General features: G+C 36.2%; 1 protein-coding gene across 3 annotated transcripts in view; it reads right to left on the reverse strand.

Moving 5' to 3' along the window:
• Positions 1-22,306, reverse strand: part of TMEM38B (transmembrane protein 38B) — a 116,834-nt gene that overhangs the window by 36,268 nt on the left and 58,260 nt on the right. The window contains exons 6-7 of one of the 3 annotated variants that reach the window (XM_060300670.1): positions 20,083-20,252; positions 11,279-11,395 (exon numbers count right to left, since the gene is read on the reverse strand). The exons of 1 other annotated variant lie outside the window; for it this stretch is intronic. In XM_060300670.1, coding sequence (XP_060156653.1) covers positions 20,130-20,252 — 123 coding nt within the window. In that variant the 3' untranslated portion in view covers positions 11,279-11,395; positions 20,083-20,129. Of the gene's footprint in view, positions 1-10,823; positions 11,396-20,082; positions 20,253-22,306 lie in introns of those variants that run through there. One more of the 3 variants, XM_030859117.2, reaches the window with a different exon arrangement.

Genomic DNA, 22,306 nt, shown 5'->3' on the forward strand with positions numbered 1-22,306 from the left:
CTGCCGATGCAGGGGACACGGGTTCGTGCCCCGGTCCGGGAAGATCCCACATGCCGCGGAGCGGCTGGGCCCGTGAGCCATGGCCGCTGAGCCTGCGCGTCTGGAGCCTGTGCTCCACAACGGGAGAGGCCACAACAGAGAGAGGCCCGCGTACCGCAAAAAAAACCAAACAAAAAACAAAACTACAATGAGATGCTACATCACACTGATTAGGATGCTACTATCAAAAAAATAAATAAATAATCTGTTGATGAGGGTGTGGAGAAATTGGAACACTATGGACCACTGTTGGTAGTGTAAGGTGGTACAGGCAGTGTGGAAAACATTACAGCAGATCCTCAAAAAATTAAAAATAGAATTACCATATGACCCAGAAATTCCACTTCTGGGTATATACCCAAAAGAACTGACAGCAGGATCTCAAAGAGATATTTGTGCATCCATGTTCATAGCAGCACTCTTCACAATAGCTAAGATGTGGAAGAAACCCAAGTACCCACTGAGAGATGAATGGATAAGCAAACTGTGGTATATACACACAATGGAATATTATTCAGCCTTAGAAAGACAGGAAGTTCTGACATGTGCTTCAACATAGATGAACGTTGAGGACATTACGCTAAGTGAAAGAAGCCAGTCACAAAAAGACAAATACTGTATGATTCCATTTATATAAGGTACTTAGAGTAATCAAAATCATAGAGACAGAAAGTAGAGTCATGGCTTCCAGGGGCTAGGAAAGAGGGGAATAGGGAGTTATTGTTTAACGGGTATAGAATTTCAGTTTTACAAGTTATGAAGATGGATGGTGGTGATAATTGCACATTATTAATGTATTTAATACCACTGAACTGTACAATTAAAAATGACTAAGATGGTAAATATTGTTTTGTGTACTTTGCCATAATTTTTAAAAATGAGGGAATTCCAATTTCCAGTTCCACATGTGGGAGCTTGAAAGTCACCACTCTGTCCTAACAACAAGTAAAAAGCGGAATAGACTGAAAAATCAAAAACTCTTCTTGGATCCATGAGAAGGGAAGGCACAGGGTAAACCACTGCCCCCAAGAATGCAGAGACGAACAGGCGAATGGAGGGACTTGCAGTATACAGGAGCAGAGACTCACCAGCGGAAAACACCAATTAAACCAGTGCCAGCTGGGAAATCCTGAACCGTAACTGATGAATTGCCGAAGGCTGAGTGCAGACAACACTAAGAGTTAAAAACTGCAGAGGGACCTAGTCATAAGTTGTCCCCCACAATATTGTGAGACTTAACCTGCAGAACCTCGATTAGGTTCCCATAGTAAATATTGGAGAAAAATCCCCTTACAGCAAGGGGCTTACAGCAAGGGGCTGGGGGGGTGGGGGGAGGAACCATTTTGAAATAAGAACACTCTTTCCTTAACAAGATCTGCCCTAAGAGGAATATAACCAGAGCCTAAACTTATAGGGTATCATCAGAGCCTAACTGACCCGGGGAAGGGAAATACCCAATTTCAGCCCCCTCTAGCCATCCTATCAAACTGAGAAACACTTATGAAGTTCACAGTCCTGAGGCACAGGCTCACTAAAAGACTGAGACCTAATCATAAATCTACAAAATGCTTCCCCTCCCCCCCCCACCTCACCACCACATTCCTAAAAGCCAATTTACAGCAGTTCCTTTTACTCAATACATGATGTCTGGCTCTCAAGAAAAAATTAGAAGGCATACCAAAAGTCAAAAAATACAATTTGAAGAAACAGAGCCAGCATAAAAACGAGACATGGAAGGGATGCAGGAATTATTAGACTGGGAATTTAAAATAACTATGATTAACATGCTAAGGGCTATAATGGATAAAGTTAACAAAATGCCAGAACTGATGGGCAAGCAATGTAAGCAGAGATATAAAAATCCTAAGAAAGAACAACAACAAAAAATGCTACAGATCAAAAACACTATAACAGAAATGAAGACTGCCTTTGAAGAACCTATTTAGAAGACTGGGCATGGCTGAGGAAGGAATCTGAGTTAGTGGATATATCAATAGAATCCTCAAAAACCAAAAAGCAAAGAGAATAAAGACTGAAAAAAAGGATCAGAGTATCCAAGGACTGTGGGAAAACAACAAAAGCTATAACATACATGTAATGGGAATACTAGAAGGAGAAGAAAGAGAAAAAGGGACAGAAGAAATACTTGAAGTAATAATTACTGAGAATTTAGCCAGGTTAATGTCAGACACCAAACCATAGACTCAGGAAGCTCAGAGAATACCAGTTAAATGCAGGAAAAAAAAAAAAAAAAAAAGCCCTCAAAAAAATCTGCAGAGTTAGGCCTATCATTTTCAAAATAAAGAAAATCAAAGATAAAGAAAGAATCCTCAAAGAGGCCAGTGGGAAAAAACACCGTAACTATAGAGGAATAAAGATAAGAATTACATCTGACTTCTTAGAAACCATGTATGCAAGAGAGATGGAGTGACATATCTAAATGTTGAGAGAGGAAAAAAAACCAAAACACCAACCTGGACTTCTGTACCCTGAAAAATTTCCTTCAGAAGTAAAGGAAAATAATTTCTCAGATAAACAAAAATTGAGGAAATTTGTTGTCAGTAGATCTGCCTTGCAAGAAATGTTAAGATAACTTCTCTAGGGAGAAGGAAATAATACAGGTCGGAAACTCAGTCCATATAAAGAAAGGAAGAGCATTCAAGAAGGAATAGGTGAAAGTAAAATTTAAATCTCAATGAATTTGTTTAAATCCTAATTTTTAAAATTTCAATAAAGATTCCAGCTAGTTATTTTTGTAGAAATTGACAAGATAATGCCAAAATTTATATGGAAACAAATGGGGCCAAGGATAGATAAGAAAACTGTGAAAAAAGATCAAAGTGGAAGGATTTACTCTACTGGATATTAAGATTTATACAGCTACTGTAGTTAAGCCAATGCATGTATAGCACATATGCAGATAGAATAATATAACAAACAGGGTCCAAAGCATTTTAATGCACATATGGATCTCTGATTTATGACAAAGTGGCACTTTTCAATAAATGATGGTGGACCAACTTGATATCCATAGAGAAAAAGAAAAAAAAAAGAAAAATTGACCCCTTGCTCACATCATACAAAAAAATAAATTTTCAGGTGGAATACAGATCTTAGAATAAGCTAAATACAGCTTCTAGAGTATAGGAAAATACCTTTATGACCTTGGGATAGGGAAAGGTTTCTTAAATAAGATAAAAAAGGCATTAATCAATCATAAAGGGAACATTGTTAAATTGGACTACATTAAAATTCATAATTTATGTTCGTGGTACTAAACTATTAAGAGAGTAAAAATGCAAGCTGACAGTGTGGAAGAACATATTTGCAATCCAAGGAACCGCCAAGGAGTTCATATCCAAAGTACCCATTTACACACACACACAAGCACATAGACACGACCCTATACCCAAACACAAGGACAGACAACCCAACAGAAAAAAATGGGCAAGAAACTGGAACAGACACTTTGCAAAAGAGTATATCCAAATGGCCAATAAGCTTATTCAAAAAGTGTTCAACTTCATTAGTTATCAGGGAAAAACAAATTTTAAAACACAAGATACTATTATACCCTCACCAGAATTGTTAAATTTAAAAGATAGAGAATACCTCACATTGGTAAGGAAGTGGGGGAACTGGAACTCTCACACACTGCTGGTGGGAGTGCAAATTAAGCCAACTATCTTGGAAAACTTTTTGGATCTACAAAAGGTGAGTGTGTTCATACCCCATGACCCAGCACTTTAACTCCTAAGAATGTAAGGAACAAAAATATGTGTACCTGGGTACCTTGGTACCTGTACCAAGACATGCAAAAGAATATTTTCATAGCCTCAAACTAAGAACAATCTAAATCTCTATCAACACAATGGATTGGTTACACAAATTGAGTATATATAGTCATACAATGCAATATTGGCAATGAAAATGAGTGAATTATAAGTTATACAAAGTACCTTGGATGAATCTCACAAACATAATATGTACAAAATAAGCCAGACACCAGGATAAACAGTCTAATTCCAATTACATAAAATTCAAAAACAGTCAAAACCAACAACTAGTATTAGAAGTCAGGATATTGGTTACCTTTGAGAAGGGAAGAATAGTGATTAGAAAAGGAAAAATGCTAATGTTTCATTTCTTGAGCTGGGTTGTGGTTGCATGGCTATGTTCTCTTTGTGATCATTTAACAAGACAAACGCATGATTTGTGCACTTTCCTAAATGGTATATATCAATTAAAAATTTAAATGCAAACCTGAGGTTATTTTGAAGAAATATTAGTTTCTAACAAAGGTTACTTGCCTTGCTAGTTCGCTTTCATCCCTGACTGAACTTCTGTCTCCTTTAGGTAATGGAGCTCCTTCTGAGGGAATTATCCAGTCAGAGTTTAAATGTGTGTTTTCATTTCTCTTCTACAGTGGGCGTCAGCTGCATTTTGATACAGTCAAGGACTAAAAGTCACCTTGAAGCAAATCTTCCTCTTTCTGCAAAGAATCCCTTCAGTGGGCTCCTGTCCTTGGACAGAGGCTTAGCAAAACTACCAGTATTTTGAATGACATTAAATATGATCTCTTGTGGAGGTAGTCAGTCACCAAGAAGGAAGCAGGAATAAGGGGTTCCAGGTTTGTGTGCTACAAGGTAGTATTAAGTGAAACAAAGAGAATCGATTGCTAAGAGGTCTGTTAGAAATTAAAACACCTCAGTGGCATATGAAACAGGATGACTGTCCCTCTCTAAACAACTGCCGTGAAAGAACTTCACATTGGCAGTCTTGCTGGCAGCTAAAGATTTGGCCTCTGCCACCTTACTTCAGACCTGATTCTTGGCGGTAACTGTGCCAGCACAAAAAGCACTTGTTCCCCCTGGAGGCTTTTTTGAGGAGTCTCATCTTCCAAGGAAATACTCAGCCTTATTCCTGCTGCCCCAGCGTTTTGCCCCAACCTACCACCCGTTCACTCAGATCATGGCCACCTCCGAGGTGCGACCATCAACTCAACTTGTGCCATTGCCACTGCCCTGGGCTGGTCTAGAATCCCATGGATTTGGTTTGGACAGGGATTGGAAATGAAAGATTCTGGACAGTTTTGGCTTCAAGTCTCCTTTACAAAGAGCAACACATTGCTCAAGATAAGGAGGCAGGGCCAAACCTGAAGCCTCTTGAACACATAACCACTTTAGAGGGAGACAGAAGGGTTTTAAAAGATGGTGTTCAAATGGATTTAATTACCACAAAACTTATCATAATACATACTCTCAGTCAGAGGGAAATATAATGTGAGCTTCTGAAAACTTGTATTCAACCGAGAACATGAAAGATCAGACACAGAAGGTGAATGCGATCATCGGCATAGTAGTGCGGTGATAGCAATGATACAATTACTTAAGTGCATGAGTCAGAATGCCACACAGAGTGACTCAGCTCCTCCATAATAATACCATTATATCACCACAGCATAACAATAAAATAAAACACAGTAACGGTGTAATGAGGAGAGCAGACTTCTGAACTTCCTGTCTTACTGGCTTGTGGTATTTAAATATTATACATAAAAAATGACTAGGGCACATTATTCTTCACTCCAAACTGCAGAACTCTGGTTTTATCTGTAAATTAACTAGACTCTTCTCTGTAAAATAATGTTTCAAACACATTTTCATATACATTATCTTATTTTCAAAACAGTCCTTTAAGGTCATGGCAAAGACAGCAATGTGTCCTCTAACATGAATTGCTCTTTCCTCAGTAATATAACCCCCAAAACATCAGCTGCTCAAAATAAAGACTATAACATGCTGTTTCATTAATTTTTGTTATTCATATTTTTACAAAATGCATGCATTTTTCCTTAGGTTTGAGCCTTATATAATTCTCCCCAGCTGTATAATTCAACATTTTTTAACTGAATAAGTTGAATCATTTTCCAAGCATACCATTAGTCCTTTGAATTTTTCCTGTCACTTACACAGGCTTTCATTATACCGAATATCCTTTGCAAATTTAATCAAGATATTATGTACTTCTTCTCACATCTCATTAAGATGTCAATATAACAACGTTGCTTATCAGCCACTGTACCCTATTCCTTTCACTTCATATTATTCTCAAGAAAGGTTTCAGTCTACAGTCTACTTTTACTGAGATTAGGCTGAATTTTTAAGTCAAACTTTACATTACATAAAATATTTATAAAAATACAAATATTCATTATCAACTTTATTCTCTTTACTAATACAACTCTACAGGGGTAAAAATACATCTGAAGTTACTTTGTCTGGCAGGAGTCTCCCCCACTTCCTCTTCCCCATAGCAAACCATAATCCCACCATACAAATTGCTTATTTTTTTATCCCAATTAAATCTTAATTCTCTTTATCAAATGTAGGAAGAACGCAATAGTTTTCAACTTCAATTCAGTGTGCCACTTTGTACTGTCATGGAATATCAGATAGTCAGCCATGTAAATTAAGCTGTACTCATTTTCATACCCGATCACTGGTCCACATTTTGTCACCACAAAGATGCAGTTGGATTATATATTTCAATATGGACCACTACCTTCCCAACCAATCCCACACCTAGACTGAGCTTAGTAGATATTTTATTTCGTTCTAAATATATTTTGTTGTCACATTCTTATTCACCATCTCTTTTAAACATCAGAGTTGTGATAAACCAAGGACAAGCCTACATACAGAAACTCCCTAAATAGACATACAGGAAAAAAAGTCTTCAATTCCTATAATGTATTACCTTTAGCACAAGCACAGAAAAAGTGACCACATATATACGATGTGCAGTGACCTTTTGAGAAGCAGAACAAAAAATTAGGCCTGAGCGACTTGCTGAGTAACATAATCATTACTTTACATAGTAGCATAAGGTGTTTCTCTCTTAAGTGTTTCTCAGAATAAAACTAGGCACTCCTATATTATTTGGGGTTCCTTGATGGGCAAATATATTTATGACTTGGAGGTAGGAAAAAGTTTCTTAAGACACAGAAAACAATAACTAAAATAAAATCCTGGGAAATTAGACTTCTTTGAAATTAAAAATGTGTGCTCATTAAACGACATCATTATAAAAATGAAGAGGTAATCCACAGTCCAGAAAGACAATATGTACAAAACACCTATTTAACAAAGAATGGCTATCCAAGATACATGAAGAACTGCTACTACTTAATAATAAAAAGACAAATCCAAGATAATATGGGCACTGGTCTGAAGAGACACTTTACTGAGGGAGATACACAAATGGCCAATAAGAACACACTCAAAAAAGTGCTCTACACCACTAATCATTAGGGAAATGCAAATTAAAACCTTAAAAACTACAAACCACCCATTGGAAATGGACAAAATTAAAATGTTTGACAACAATAATCCTTGATAAGAATGCAGAGCAACTGGAACTCTCATACATTGTTGTGAAGTATAAAATGGTACAACCACTTTGGAAAAGAGGTCTAGTGGTTTTTTTACAACTAAACATAATTCTACTCCTAGGTATTTGCTCAAGAGAAATAAAAAAACATGTTCCCCAAAAGAACTGTACAAAAATGTTCATAGTAGCTTATTCAGAATATCCCAAACTAGAAACAGCCCTGATGTGCATCAATAGGATAAACACACTGCAGCATATTCATATAGTACAATGCTACCAAGGAATTAAAAAGGAATGAACTCATGATAAATACAACATAAATTTCAAAAACATTATGTCGTTTGAAAGAAGTCTTATACCGAAGAGAATATATTGCATGATTTTATTTCTATTCAGTTGCGGGGGAGGGTGTGAATTAACTAGAAAGGAACTTCCTGAGGCACTGGCAATCTTCTACCTCTTGATAGGATTTTAGGCTGTACAGTTGTATGTATTTGCCAACTCTTTAAATATACACTTACAACTTATGCATTTCATTGTATGTGAATTTTACCTTAAAAAAAGAACAAACTGTGGAAACAAAAATAAATTCTATCAAAGAAGTATGTCTGTTAAAAACTACAAGTGTGAAACTGTACTAAATAAGAAAAATAAATTAAGTAATTTTTGGAAAAAAGTACATAATCTAAGTCAAGTATATGAAGAAACAGAATGACCCTTGCACTTAACACAGACGTCTGCCCGGCCTGCCCCACCCACTTCCTTCAGGTCTCTGGTAAAATACACTTTTAACAGAAAGGCCTTTTCTAACTCCTAATTAACAAGTACCCCCAATTCTCACTTTCTATCCTTGTGTCCTGCTTAATATATATGCATAACCTGTAGTATTACCACAAGAACACATCTCTTTGCTTACTGTATGTCTCACCACCAGTAAAATGTAAACACCAAGAAAGCAGTGGGGGAAAGAGGGTATTCTTGTATACGTTATTCCATTTCTAACATATCACTCAATTGCAACCAACTTGTGAGCTGAGGTAGATTTTAATGGAATGATGTAGGCCTCATAGGAATAAGACCAAAAAATACACTACAGAGGGAACATCTCCCCTATTCTCTCCACTTTTTGGTCTCTGCCTACAAGAAACCTGGAATTTCCACTGAAATCCACTCACTCTACATTATCTGGTCCCTCTCCAGCCCTTGCACACTCAGCAAGGAAGTGTGACTAATCTGATAAATCAGAGTTTGATATTAATTTGGCCATATTTTACTTGAGGCTGAGATCACTGAGTTAGCCAGCCCATGTTCTTGCCACCTTCTTGTCTCCTTTTATTTATTTATTTTTACATCTTTATTGGAGTACAATTGCTTTACAATGGTGTGTTAGCTTCTGCTTTATAACAAAGTGAAGCAGTTATACATATACATATACATATGTTCCCATATCTCTTCCCTCTTGCGTCTCCCTCCCTCCCACCCTCCCTATCCCACCCTCCCTATCCCACCCCTCCAGGCAGTCACAAAGCACCGAGCTGATCTCCCTGTGCTATGCGGGTGCTTCCCACTAGCTATCTACCTTACGTTTGGTAGTGTATATATGTCCATGCCTCTCTCTCGCTTTGTCACAGCTCACCCTTCCCCCTCCCTATATCAAGTCCATTCTCTAGTATTTAACGAGACCTACCAGATCTTGACTTTCTCAGTGCCACCTATGACTGTGTGAAGCAGGCCCACAGGCTTCATTCATGCTACACTGTTGGGTAAGGAGTCTAACAATCTGCTTCGCGAATCCAGTCAGGTCTCTGCAGGCAGCATGAATATATTAAGGGTGGGCGGTTTCAAACCTAAGCCATGTCCTCCAGTACAGCTTTTTCCTAAAAACCTTGAATTAAAGGTTATAGGATACTTGCACAGATTAATAAAAGTTTGTTCCATAAAGGTTGTACATCTCATTTGGACAGTAATCACTGAATATATATCATATATCAGTCGAAAGGCCAAAGGAGTTATAAACTCCTAAATCAAGAAAAACAGAAAAAACATAAAAATGATAAAATATTCCATTGGTGCTAAATAACTTAGTTTAATAAATCTGTCTTTAATACAAGTGTAAAATAAGATTCCTAACATTTCAACTACAGTTAAACCCAAACTTCAAAACTAAGTCAGTAATTAGCAACATGTTAACTGTGAAAAGTTTTTAACTACAAGAGTGTCAAATGCAATACAGAACTCTTAAATATTTAATGCCTTCTGTCAGAATATTAAAAATAAACTTCTTAGCATCCCAAGGCTATCACAGGTCCTCCCCCCCAAAAAAATTTTTTTAACAAAAGTATAATCCCTGCTGGTGTTTATATTTGTTAAAATTTTTAAAAATCAAGACTTCTAACTTGAATATGATTTGAGTAGTTCTATACCATCCAAAGATGCCTGATACATACTAACTTTTTGCAGGCTCATGGTCTCAGTAGAAGAAATCATGTCAGTCACAAAGTTTTAAAATTATAACTGGGCTTTTAAACTACAAAATAAAATAAGAAAATCTAACATGATTTTAGTACCTTTTCTTCTTTTAATTATTTTTGCCAATAAGGTATCAAATTTCACTTCATCATTCTTCATTCAAATAGACTACTACCATACAAGATTTTAGTTTGTTTCTTCTTAATTAGGTGGTTGTTATCAAATGCCCGAGGACAATTCTCATTAGAGCTGAGCATTTTTACATAAGGGTAACTAGTTTTAATTTAAAATAAAACTAAAAATATATGTACATGTACATTAAAATATAACCTACGTAAACTAGTAAGAGACATTCAACTAGAAAACTGAAAAGTACCCATTAAAAAGAAGACAAAGGTGAAATTTTTAAACTGAAATAATACTTAAGAATATATGAAATGCTGAGAAGAATAATTTCTCCTACAGTTAAAACAAATGTGTTTCAAGGAGAGAGAAAAAAATAAGCTCCTCAAAACTTGCAAAGCAAAACATGGACTTAGTAACTTATTAAAAACTATACCCCTGATTTTCTTTTGAGAAAAAAGAAATAGTTTAAACAAGGGCATGAAACACACTTAAGATTAAGACTAATAATACTCTGCTCTCACTGAAAAATACTACTAGAAAAAAATTAAATAAAATTTCAGATATTTCCATTTAATGTGGGCAAAATATACAATGTTTATTTCTGAAATATAAGCTAATAATTTATTTTCATTCATAATATAAAGTGATTTAGGTAAAGTTTACTTTTCTTAGTACTCAAAATTAAACAGGAATTGTTTTTCATATCTAAGAATTATAATGGTAATGTGTAATAAAAGTTTAATTTTGCTAAACTAAAGCTCAAATAGATTCAAATAAAAAACATGTATGAAAATATCTAGATTAAACAATAAAACTTTAATTTTTGTTATTTTGCAATGACAGTAGGTTTACTTTTTCTAACATTCAAAAACACTAGGCTTTTATCAAGATAAAATTGGTTTAAAAATCACAATAGAATCTTTTATATATAACTTAGAAAAACCATTTCACATGATACACTCATAACACTCAGGAAATTACAATCCAGAAAGGGAGAGTCTCCCTGAAACAGAAAGAAGTTCTTTCATTTTGTCACCTCCAATCCTTATATATAATCTTTATTTTACATCATTTACATAGAAATATTTATCACAATCTGACAGGTAGATAAGACAAAGAAAATTTTTTGCCTTCTGAAGTTCATTAAGTAAATTTACTTAGTCTTTTTAGTATGCTTCTTATGAACTTTATCTGAAGCATCAGCTATAGGTTTTGAGGTCGATGAACCAGTACCACTGAGAGACGAGTTTGTTTCACTTCTCTTTTCACATGATGAAAACAGCTGCTGCCAGCCAAACAGCATCCAACTCAATGTATCCTCAAAAAAAGCAAAAGGCATAAAAGCAGTCTCTGTAAGCATCATGGTTATCTGAAAAAAAAAGTTCAATTTTGAATTTAAATACAAATGTTTTCTGTTTCCTAAAAATGAGAGGGGAAAGTGAAAAAGAAGAAAATATTCAAAACGCTTTTTTTTTTTATTGAGGTATAACTGACATATAACATTATACTAGTTTCAGGTGTACAAAATGATTCGGTATCTGCATATATTATGAAATAACCACCACAATAAGTCTAGTTAACATCCATCACCATACACAGCACACAAAAATTTTTTTATGTGATGAGAATTTTTAAGATCTACTCTCTTAGCAACTTTCAAATATGCAATACAGTATTACAATAGTTACCATGCTATACGTTACACACTGATGACTTATTTGTTTATAACTGGAAGTTTGAACTTTTTGACTCCTTTTAACCCATGTCACCAAGCCTTGTCACCACCCCCCCAATCCACTTCTGGCAACCACTCATCTGTTCTCTGTATCTATGAGCTTGCGTTTTTTTAAATTTTAGATTCCACATATAAATGAGATCATACTGTATTTGTCTTTGTCTCATTTTTTTCACCAGGCATAATGCCCTGGTTATGATGTTAGCTGTGGGCTTGTCATATATAGCCTCTATTATGTTGAGGTACATTCCCTCTACACCCACTTTGTTAAGAGTTTTTATTGTAAATGGATGCTGAATTCTGTCAAATGCTTTTTCTGCATCTGTTGAGATTATATGATTTTTATCCTTCATTTTGTTAATGTGATATATGACACTGATTGATTTGCAGATGATGAACCATCCTTGCATCCCTGGAATCAATCCCACTTGATCACGATGTATAATCTTTTTAATGTATTGTTGAATTTAGTTTGCTAATATTTTGTTGGGGGTTTTTGCATCTATGCCCATCAGGGATATTGCCCTATAATTTTCTTTTCTTGTGGCATCCTTGTCTGGTTTTGGTTTCATGGTAATGTTGGCCTTGTAAGATGAGTTTGGAAGCATTCCCTCATCTTTAATTTTTGAAAGAGTTTGAGGAGGATTGGTATTAATTCTTGTAATGTTTGGTAGAATTCACCAGCAAAACTGTCTGGTCCTGAATTTTTATTTGTTGGGAAGTTTCTGATCACTGATACAATCTCCTTACTGGTAACTGGTCTGTTCAGATTTTCTATTTCTTTGTGATTCAGTCTTGACAGGTTGTATGTTTCTAGCAGTATGTCCATTTCTTCTAGGTTGTCCACGTTGTTGGCATATAACAGTCTCAATCCCTTGCATTTTCGTGGTATCAGTTGTAACGTCTCTTCTCTCATTTCTGATTTTATCCACCTGAGTTCTCTTGTTTTCTTTCTTGGTGAGTCTAACTGAAGGTTTGTTAATTTTGTTTATCTTTTCAAAGAACCAACTCTTAGTTTGGTCTTTTCTATTGTCCATTTAGTCTGTATTTCATTTATTTCTGCTCTATGTTATTTCCTTCCTTCCATTAACTTTGGGCTTCATTTGTGCTTTTTCTAGTTCTTTAAGGTATAAAGTTAAGTTATTTGAGATTTTTCTCATTTCTTGAGGTAGGCATTTATTGGTATGAACTTCCCTCTTAAAACTACGTCTGCTGCATCCCATAAGATTGCAATGTTGTATTTCCATTTTTGTCTCAAGGTATTTTTTTGATTTCTCTGTTATTTCTTCACTGACCCACTGGTTGTTCTATAGCATTATGTTTAATTCCCACATGTTTGTGATTTTTCCAGTTTTCTTCCTAGTAAACAATTTCCAGTTTCATACTATTCTAGCTAAGATTCTTGATATGATTTTCATCTTCTTAAATTTATTAATACTTGTTTTATGACCTAACATATGATGAATCCTGGAGAATATTCCATGTGTGCTTTAGAAGAATATGTATTCTGTTGCTTTTGGATGGAATGTCCTGTCTATATCTTTAGTTAAGTCTATCTAGTCTAATATGTCCTTTGGGGCAATGTTTCCTTCTTGATTCTTTGTCTAGTGATCTATCCATTGTTGTAAGTGAGGGGACTTCAATAAGTCCCCTACTATTATTGTTTTGCTCTCTATTTCTCTCTTTATGTCTGTTAATATTTGCTTTATATATGTATGTTGGTACATAAATATTTGCAAATGTCATATATCCTCTTATTAGAAATGACCGCTTTATCATTATGTAACGCCCTTCTTATTAGTCTTTGTTTTAAAGTCTGTTTTGTTTGATGTAAGTATAGCTATCCCAACTTTCTTTGGGCTTCCATTTGCATGGAATATATTTTTCCATCCCTTCACTTTCAGTCTATTTCTCTCTTCACATCTGCAGTGAGTCTCTTGCAGGCAGCATATAGATGGGTCTTATTTTTTTTTTATCCATTCAGCTACTCTTCTGAATAGAGAATTCAGTCAATTTACATTTAAAGTAATTAATAAGTATGCACTTATTTTCATTTTGTTAATTGTTTTCTGGCTGTTTTGTAGTTCCTCTCTGATCCTTTCTTCTTCCCTTGCTCACTTCCATTATGGCTTGATGACTTTCTCTAGTGCAATGCTTAGATTACTTTCTTGTTTTCTTTTGTGTATATACTACAGGTTTTTGCTCTGTAGTTATCATATTTTCATATAACAACTTATGTTAGTGACAGTCTATTTTAAGTTGATAATAACTTAAGTATAAATGCATTTTAATGTTCTATATTTTTACTCTCCCCCTCAATGTTTTTTTGTTTTTGATGTTACATTTTACATCTTTTTATCTTGTGTGTATCCCTTAATTATTGTAGTTAGTTATTTTTACTACTTTTGTCTTTTACCATTCATACTAACTTTATAAGTGATTAATCCACTACCTTTACTATATATTAACCCTTACCAGTGAGATTTATATTTTCATATTTTTTCTTGTTACTAATTAGCATCCTTTCCTTTCAGCCTAAAGAAGTCCTTTTAACATTTTGTGTAAGGTCAATTTAGTGGTGATAAGCTCTAGCTTTTGCTTGTCTGGAAAAATTCTTTCTCTCTCCTCTAATTCTGGATGTAACTGCCGGGTGGAGTAACTTAGGTTGGGAGTTTTTTTCCTTTAGTGCTTTGCATATATCATGCCACTCCATTCTGGCCTGCAAAGTTTCTACTGGAAGTATCTGCTCATAGTCTTATGGGGGTTCCTTTATACATAACACACTGTTTTTCCATTGCTACTTTTAAGAATCTCTCTTTGTCTTAAACTTTTGACATTTTAACTATAATGTGTCTTGGTGGGATTTCTTTGGGGGTCCCTGTATGTGGAACTCTCTGGGCTTCCTGGATCTGCAGGTTTGTTTCCTTCCCCCAGATTAGGGAAGTTTTCAGCCATTCTTTCTTCAAATAATTTTTCTGCCCCTTTCTCTCTCTTCTTTCCTTCTGGGAGCCCTGTTATGTGAATGTCAGTCCTCCTGATGTTGTCCCATAAGTTCCTTAAGCTATCTCCACTTTCTTTCATTCTTTTTCCTTTTTGCAGCTCTGATTGGGTGAGTTCCACTGCCTGGTCTTCAAGTTCACTGATCCTTTTTGCTGCTTCTAGTCTGCTGTTGAACCCCCCCTAGTAAATTTTTTAGTTCAGTTATTCTATTCTTCAGCTCTGTGACTTCTATCTAGTACTTTCTTATATTTCCTATTTTCTTTGTTGGAGTTCTCACTGTGTTCAATATGCATTCTTAATTTAATCTTCAGCAGAAGCAAATTAAGTTAGGTTCTGGAAAAAAAATCTGTTCTCTATAAGTTTACACTTAATTAATGGAGAAGAACATAACTCATTAACAATAATACAAAATACCACATTTTTGAGTGTCAAATGAGCAGCATAAGCAAAAAAATACATTTAGTATTGAAAGGAAATAAGATAAAATATCATTTACAGTCTACACCAAATGACCAAGAATACCTATTAATACTATGCACTTAACATGTGCCAGAACTGTGATAAGTGTCTTGTATTACCTTATTCTCTTTAAATGTAATCCAAAAACTACTCATAATATTACTCTCATCATAGAGATGTGGAACTGAGGTTCTGACAGGTTAAGTAACTTGCTCAAAGTCACAGAGCTAATAAGTGGTTAAGCACTTAGGAACACTCAGATTTTGAGTCTGATCACTAAATACACTGCAGTCTATCATTATCTAAAGTCACAGACTTCCAGTAAATTGTAGAATCCTGCCAGTATGAGGGACTGTAGTAAGTCTCTAGCCATCCAATTTTTTCCATATATATTTATATATATAAGCAACTGAGACACTGAGAGATAGAATGGAGTGCTACCAATCTTTTATCTGGCAAAATGTATAGTGTTCAGAGATGTTTAGATTTGCTCAAGAAATTATACTGGTGCCAAAATGAATCTGGGACAATGTTATGGACTAGAATGGTTCCCAAAAGCCCATGAATTTCCAAGAGGCAATTCCTCCAGCAGGTCGCAGATAATGAATCAAACTAGATATTTTTGGAATTAAATTTCATAAGAGGTCCCTACATAATCAGCTTTCCTGAGGACAATGGAAACAAGAGTAAATTCTTATTATCTGCAATATAGTCTAGGTAGTGGGGAGTTGGAGACAAAGTGGGTGTCCATCACAAGAGGAATGGATAAGTGAAATGTATACTGTGTAATTGTTAAAAATAATAAATCGTAAAGTTATACGGAAAAATTCTTAAAATATACTGCTAGGTGAAAATGAGACAAAGAACAAAAGCTATAACGTACTATCATTTATTTAAATTTAAAAATTTATGCACACAGCATTGTGAATGTACTAAACATCACTGAATTGTATAAACAGCTGATTTTGTTATGCCAATTTGACCACAATAAAAATAAACAAATAACAAATAAACCTTTTTTTAATGCATGCACATAAACTACAGGCCAGCCATGACTAAATAGCTTATATCAGACTCAGTATCTCAACAAAATCAACATAAAAGACACAAATACATAAAACAACTGTAAAAAGACACTGGAGAACAACCAATACAGGTATAACCTGGTGGGGTTATGATCCCTAAAAGAAAGGAAGTTGAACAAAGTGAACTCCACATTTACCCTGGCTTTTTCTTTTAAGGACATGTGTCAATTCACAGCATAGGGAAATGAAATGCCGAAGTCCCAAATGGGTTAAAGGGACAGAGGCTGGAGTCTGAGAAGGCCAAAGTGTCTAGCACTTGAGAGCAATAACAGCTCAAAGAGGAGTGAACCACATTAAGTAAGCCCCCAAGTCCATGCGTAGTCTGTGCTGGAGGACTTTACCAATGCTAAACTGTGCAAACATAGAAACAGATTTCAAAAACCTAGCAGAGAACAACAGCTGGGAGGCCAAAGAGCTGAGCAGCCCACTGCTTGGTTCTGGGAAGACAGGTTGGAGTTCAAAGCCAGGCAAGGTGGACCTGCCCAGGGATACACCTCGGGCTTAAAGTGAGACCCCAAAAGGGTCACATTCTAGAAGGGCAAATCTGAAACAGAACAGCACTAACAAAGCCTAAAATCCACAGGATTAAAATAATCTGCTTGTGTGTTACCCCTGGCTGCCAAAAGAATGTTGAATGTGATCCCTGCCCTCAAAAATCTTACAGACTAGCCAGAGACAGGCAAGTAAGACAGGCAAGACAGGTGAGTAATTACAAAACCGTAAAGAGTAAGTGCAGTAATGGAGGTTTGCCCAGAAACGTTAAGTAAGGGATATGGATTTAGAAGTCATTACCGTACAAGTAAAACGTAAAGGCATGACTTAGAATGTAATCACCTGGAGAGAATATAGAGCGAGAAGAGTCCAAATATAATGTTAACCTCCAAGTTTATACCATTACTGGTTAATATCTAAGAAGAATTTCTTTAGATTAAATTATTCTTTAGAATAAATAGTTACAATGAGATGTATTAGCATAATTATCCTGGTCATAGCTTGACTTCATGGACGGCCAACAAAAATCAAAAGAATTCAGGTCAAACAATGGTCCACTGTCAGGAAAACAGCAATGTCTTTTTACAAAATCCAAAAGAGATGAGTGTCAGGATCTAAAGTACTTCCTGAGAACATGAACTATACTAAGTATTTTTCAAGTCGAGTTTTAATAGAATCTCCACTCCCAGTAGACTCATCACTCAGCTAAGGAGTACGGCTGGCATCATAAATTACTGCTGAGATAGACTTACGAGGTAAATGGATGGATTTCTGTGAATTCAGCCTCTTCTTAGGGTTTATTCAATAAGGTGACACAAATATAATGGTGACAAATGGAATGAACCCTTATTCTTCTATAAATAAAATATAAAACTGTCTCCCTATTCAGCAAACTATTAAAAGAAAAAGCATATTACCTAAATTAAACAGCATTTGACTTCATAGTCTCTTGCTTAAAAAGGGAGGTAAACCAAAGAATGTAGAAGCCCTAATCTGACATTTAAACATATCTTAAAATAAAAATTAATTCCAGTAAAGAAATTGTTTGAGCTCTGCCACATTTTTTTTAACATCTTGCAGTATAATTGCTTTACATTGTTGTGTTAGTTTCTGCTGTATAACAAAGTGAATCAGCTATACACATACTTATATCCCCATATCCCCTCCCTCTTGTGTCTCCCTCCCATCCTCCTTATCCCACCTCTCTAGGTGGTCACAAAGCACCGAGCTGATCTCTCTGTGCAATGCTGCTGCTTCCCACTAGCTATCTATTTTATATTTGGTAGTGTATATATGTCCATGCCACTCTCTCACTTCGTCCCAGCTTACCCCTCCCCATCCCCGTGTCCTTAAGTCCATTCTCTATGTCTGGGTCTTTATTCCTGTCCTGCCCCTAGGTTCTTCATAACCATCTTTTTTAGATTCCGTATATATGTGTTAGCATGCGGTATTTGTTTTTCTCTTCCTGACTTACTTCACTCTATATGACAGACTCTAGGTCCATCCACCTCACTACAAATAACTCAATTTCATTTCTTTTTATGGCTGAGTAATATTCCTTTGTATATATGTGCCACATCTTCTTTATCCATTCACCTGTCGATGGACACTTAGGTTGCTTCCATGTCCTGGCTACTGTAAATAGTGCTGCAATGAACATTGTGGTACATGTTTCTTTTTGAATTATGGTTTTCTCAAGGTATATGCCCAGTAGAGGGATTGCTGGGTCATATGATAGTTCTATCCTTAGTTTTTTAAGGAACCTCCATACTGTTCTCCATAGTGGCTGTATCAATTTACATTCCCACCAACAGTGCAAGAGGGTTCCCTTTTCTCCACACCCTCTCCAGCATTTATTGTTTGTACATTTTTTGATGATGGCCATTCTGACCCATGTGAGGTGAAACCTCATTGTAGTTTTGATTAGCATTTCTCTAATGATTAGTGATGTTGAGCATCCTTTCATGTGTTTGCTGGCAATCTGAATACCTTCTTTGGAGAAATGTCTATTTAGGTCTTCCGCTCACTTTTGGATTGGGTTGTTTGTTTTTTTGATATTGAGCTGCATGAGCTGCTTGTATATTTTGGAGATTAATCCTTTGTCAGTTGCTTCATTTGCAAATATTTTCTCTCATTCTGAGGGTTGTCTTTGCATCTTGTTTATGGTTTCCTTTGCTGTGCAAAAGCTTTTAAGTTTCATTAGGTCCCATTTGTTTATTTTTGTTTTTATTTCCATTTCTCTAGGAGGTGAGTCAAAAAAGGATCTTGCTGTGATTTATGTCATAGAGTGTTCTGCCTATGTTTTCCTCTAAGAGTTTTAGAGCGTCTGGCCTTACATTTATGTTTAAGCCCAGGTTTATCTCTGGGCTTTCTATCCTGTTCCATTGATCTATATTTCTGTTTTTGTGCCAGTACCATACTGTCTTGATTACTGTAGCTTTGTAGTATACTCTGAAGTCAGGGAGCCTGATTCCTCCAGCTCCGTTTTTCTTTCTCAAGATTGCTTTGGCACATTATTTTTATAATATCTCATGTTATATCATTTCAGAATATTCCCAGAAAAATGTGACCTAAACTATAAGTTCCTCAAGGCACAAACAGTACTCATGTACTTTTATATCCTCTATAGTGCATAGCAATGAAAGTATAATGAATGAACATAACTTCTACCTCATAAGAATAATTCAAAGACTATTACAATGTATCTATATAAGCAAAATTTGCATAATTAATCTTTCTCTCCACCCAGAACATACTTCTTCCTGCCTCCATCTGCCTAAATCCAAACAATCCTTTGCAGGGCAACTGCGAAGTGTCTACTCCATTAAGCCTCCCCCAGTGCCCTCCAATAATTAACTTCTGGTACATGGCATATTCAGCCTGGTTTTCTGGTTACTCTATGCTTTCTTCATTGGTGATATCACACACTCAGACATTAATAATTATTAACCTAAATGACTGTCAAACAAATCTTCAGATCCTCATTTTTATAAATGTCTTCAATAAGTTGGTTAAATCAACTGTTCATCTGGTAGTATAGTCTTAGATAAATAAGTATGAGAGAATTAAATACAGAGAGACCTATGAAAGAGCATTTTAGTCATTTATCAGTTAGTCAACAAATATATATTAAAAATCTACTACATGCACCAGACAGAATGCTAGGGATACAGTGCTGAATAAAACAAACTTAGTCCGTATCCTCATAAAGTTTAAAAGTACAATGCCTCATATTTCTTTTTAGACAATAACTTTTTTTTTTTTTTCGGTACGTTGGCCTCTCACCGTTGTGGCCTCTCCCGTTGCGGAGCACAGGCTCCGGACACGCAGGCTCAGCGGCCATGGTTCACGGGCCCAGCCGCTCCGCGGCATGCGGATCCTCCCAGACCGGGGCACGAACCCATGTCCCCTGCATCGGCAGGCGGACTCCCAACCACTGCGCCACCAGGGAAGGCCTAGACAATAACATATTGAAGACAGAGTCTGTGTCTTATTCAAAGTTTACATGTCCAACTGTATCCCCCGAAAGGGCCTAATACCATTGTCCCTCATTCATGTATTCAACAAAATACTATCTGAATACACCTCTCAACAGCATGCAGCATAACTGACCAGTCCATCCTTCTTAACACCATCTCCTGGTTTTTAACAGCTTCTTTCCCATTTCTCATTCTGGATCTTTCCTATCTAAATATTAGAAAATCTCATGACTCTGTACTCTCTCCTGTCTCACTCTATGCTTTTGTCCCTATGTAATATAACTGCCACCCTAAGTTAATTTATAAACTGAATATAATCGCAATAAAAATGCCAACAAATTTTATTATGGAGTTAGACAAACTGCCAATAAAGTTCATATCAATATGCAAAAAAAGCTGGGAAAAAACCTGAAAATAAACAAACATGCCAGAATATCCAGATAAGACTGAAAAAGTGCCCAGTTCTCTCTCCATACAGGATACGCAGCCAGACTTTAATTTTTGCCAATCTGACGAGAAATGATATCTGAGTGTAATTTTCATTAATATATTCCCAAATGAGCGTCACATGTTTTCATATGTTTAAGGGACATCATATCTTTGTTGTGTGAATTGTCTGTTGATAAACTTCTTTCAATTTTTTATTAGGTTTTTAATCCTTTATCCCTTAATTTTTCTTAACAGTTCAAGAATGTTTATGAACTGCTGAATGAATATTCAGGGTTCTACTAGAGATATTTTTTACTTTTTAAGGCTAAAATCTTATTATGAAATATTTCTTAGAGATAAAAAGTATTTGGAATAGAGGAGTTTTTTTCAATTTTTTTTATTGAAGTATAGTTGATTTCTTATGTCGTGTTAGCTTCAGGTGTACAGCTCAGTGATTCAGTTTCTCATATTTTTATATATATATATGTGTGTGTATATGTGTGTGTGTGTGTGTGTGTGTATTCTTTTTCAGATTCTTTTCTCTAACAGGTATTACAAAGTATTGAGTATAGTTCCCTGTTCCATACAGTAGGTCCTTCATGGTTATCTTATTTATATATAGCAGTGTGTATATGTTAAACGTAAAAGCTTTTGTGCAGCAAAGGAAACCATAAACAAAACAAAAAGACAACCTAAGGACTTGAGAGAAACTATTTGCAAATGAGGCACTAACAAGGGATTCATCTTCAAAATATACAAACACCTCATACAGCTCAATATCAGAAAAACAAACAAACCAATCAAAAAATGGGCAGAAGTCTACAAAGACATTTCTCCAAAGGAAACATACAGATGGCCAACATGCATATGAAAAAATGCTCCATATTGCTAATTATCAGAGAAATGCAAATCAAAACTAAAATGAGGTATCATCTCACACCATTCAGAATGGCCATCATCAAAAAGTCTACAAATAATAAATGCTAGAGAGGGTGTGGCAAAAAAGGAACCGTCCTACACTGCTGGTGGGAATGTAAATTGGTACAGCCACAATGGAGAGCAGTATGGAGGTGCCTTAAAAACTAAAAATAGAGAGGAGCTTCAAGATGGCAGAAGAGTAAGACACGGAGATCACCTTCCTCCCCACAAATACATCAGAAATATATCTACATGTGGAACAACTCCTACAGAACACCTACTGAACGCTGGCAGAAGACCTCAGACCTCCCAAAAGGCAAGAAACTCCCCACATACCTGGGTAGGGTAAAAGAAAAAAAAGAGACAAAGAATAGGGACAGGACCTGCACCAGTGGGAGGGAGCTGTGAAGGAGGAAAGGTTTCCACACACTAGGAAGCCCCTTCGCGGGCGGAGACTGCCAGTGGCAGAGGGGGGGAGCTTCAGAGCCACGGAGGAGAGCGCAGCAACAGGGCTTCGGAGGGCAAAGCGGAGAGATTCCTTTAGAGAGGATCGGTGCCGACCAGCACTCACCAGCCTGAGAAGTTTGTCTACTCACCCGCCGGGACGGGTTGGGGCTGGGAGCTGAGGCTCGGGCTTCAGAGGTCAGATCCCAGGGAGAGGACTGGGGTTGGCAGCTTGAACA

The sequence above is a fragment of the Globicephala melas genome, chromosome 6, assembly GCF_963455315.2.
Source record: "Globicephala melas chromosome 6, mGloMel1.2, whole genome shotgun sequence".
Taxonomy (NCBI): Eukaryota; Metazoa; Chordata; class Mammalia; order Artiodactyla; family Delphinidae; genus Globicephala; species Globicephala melas.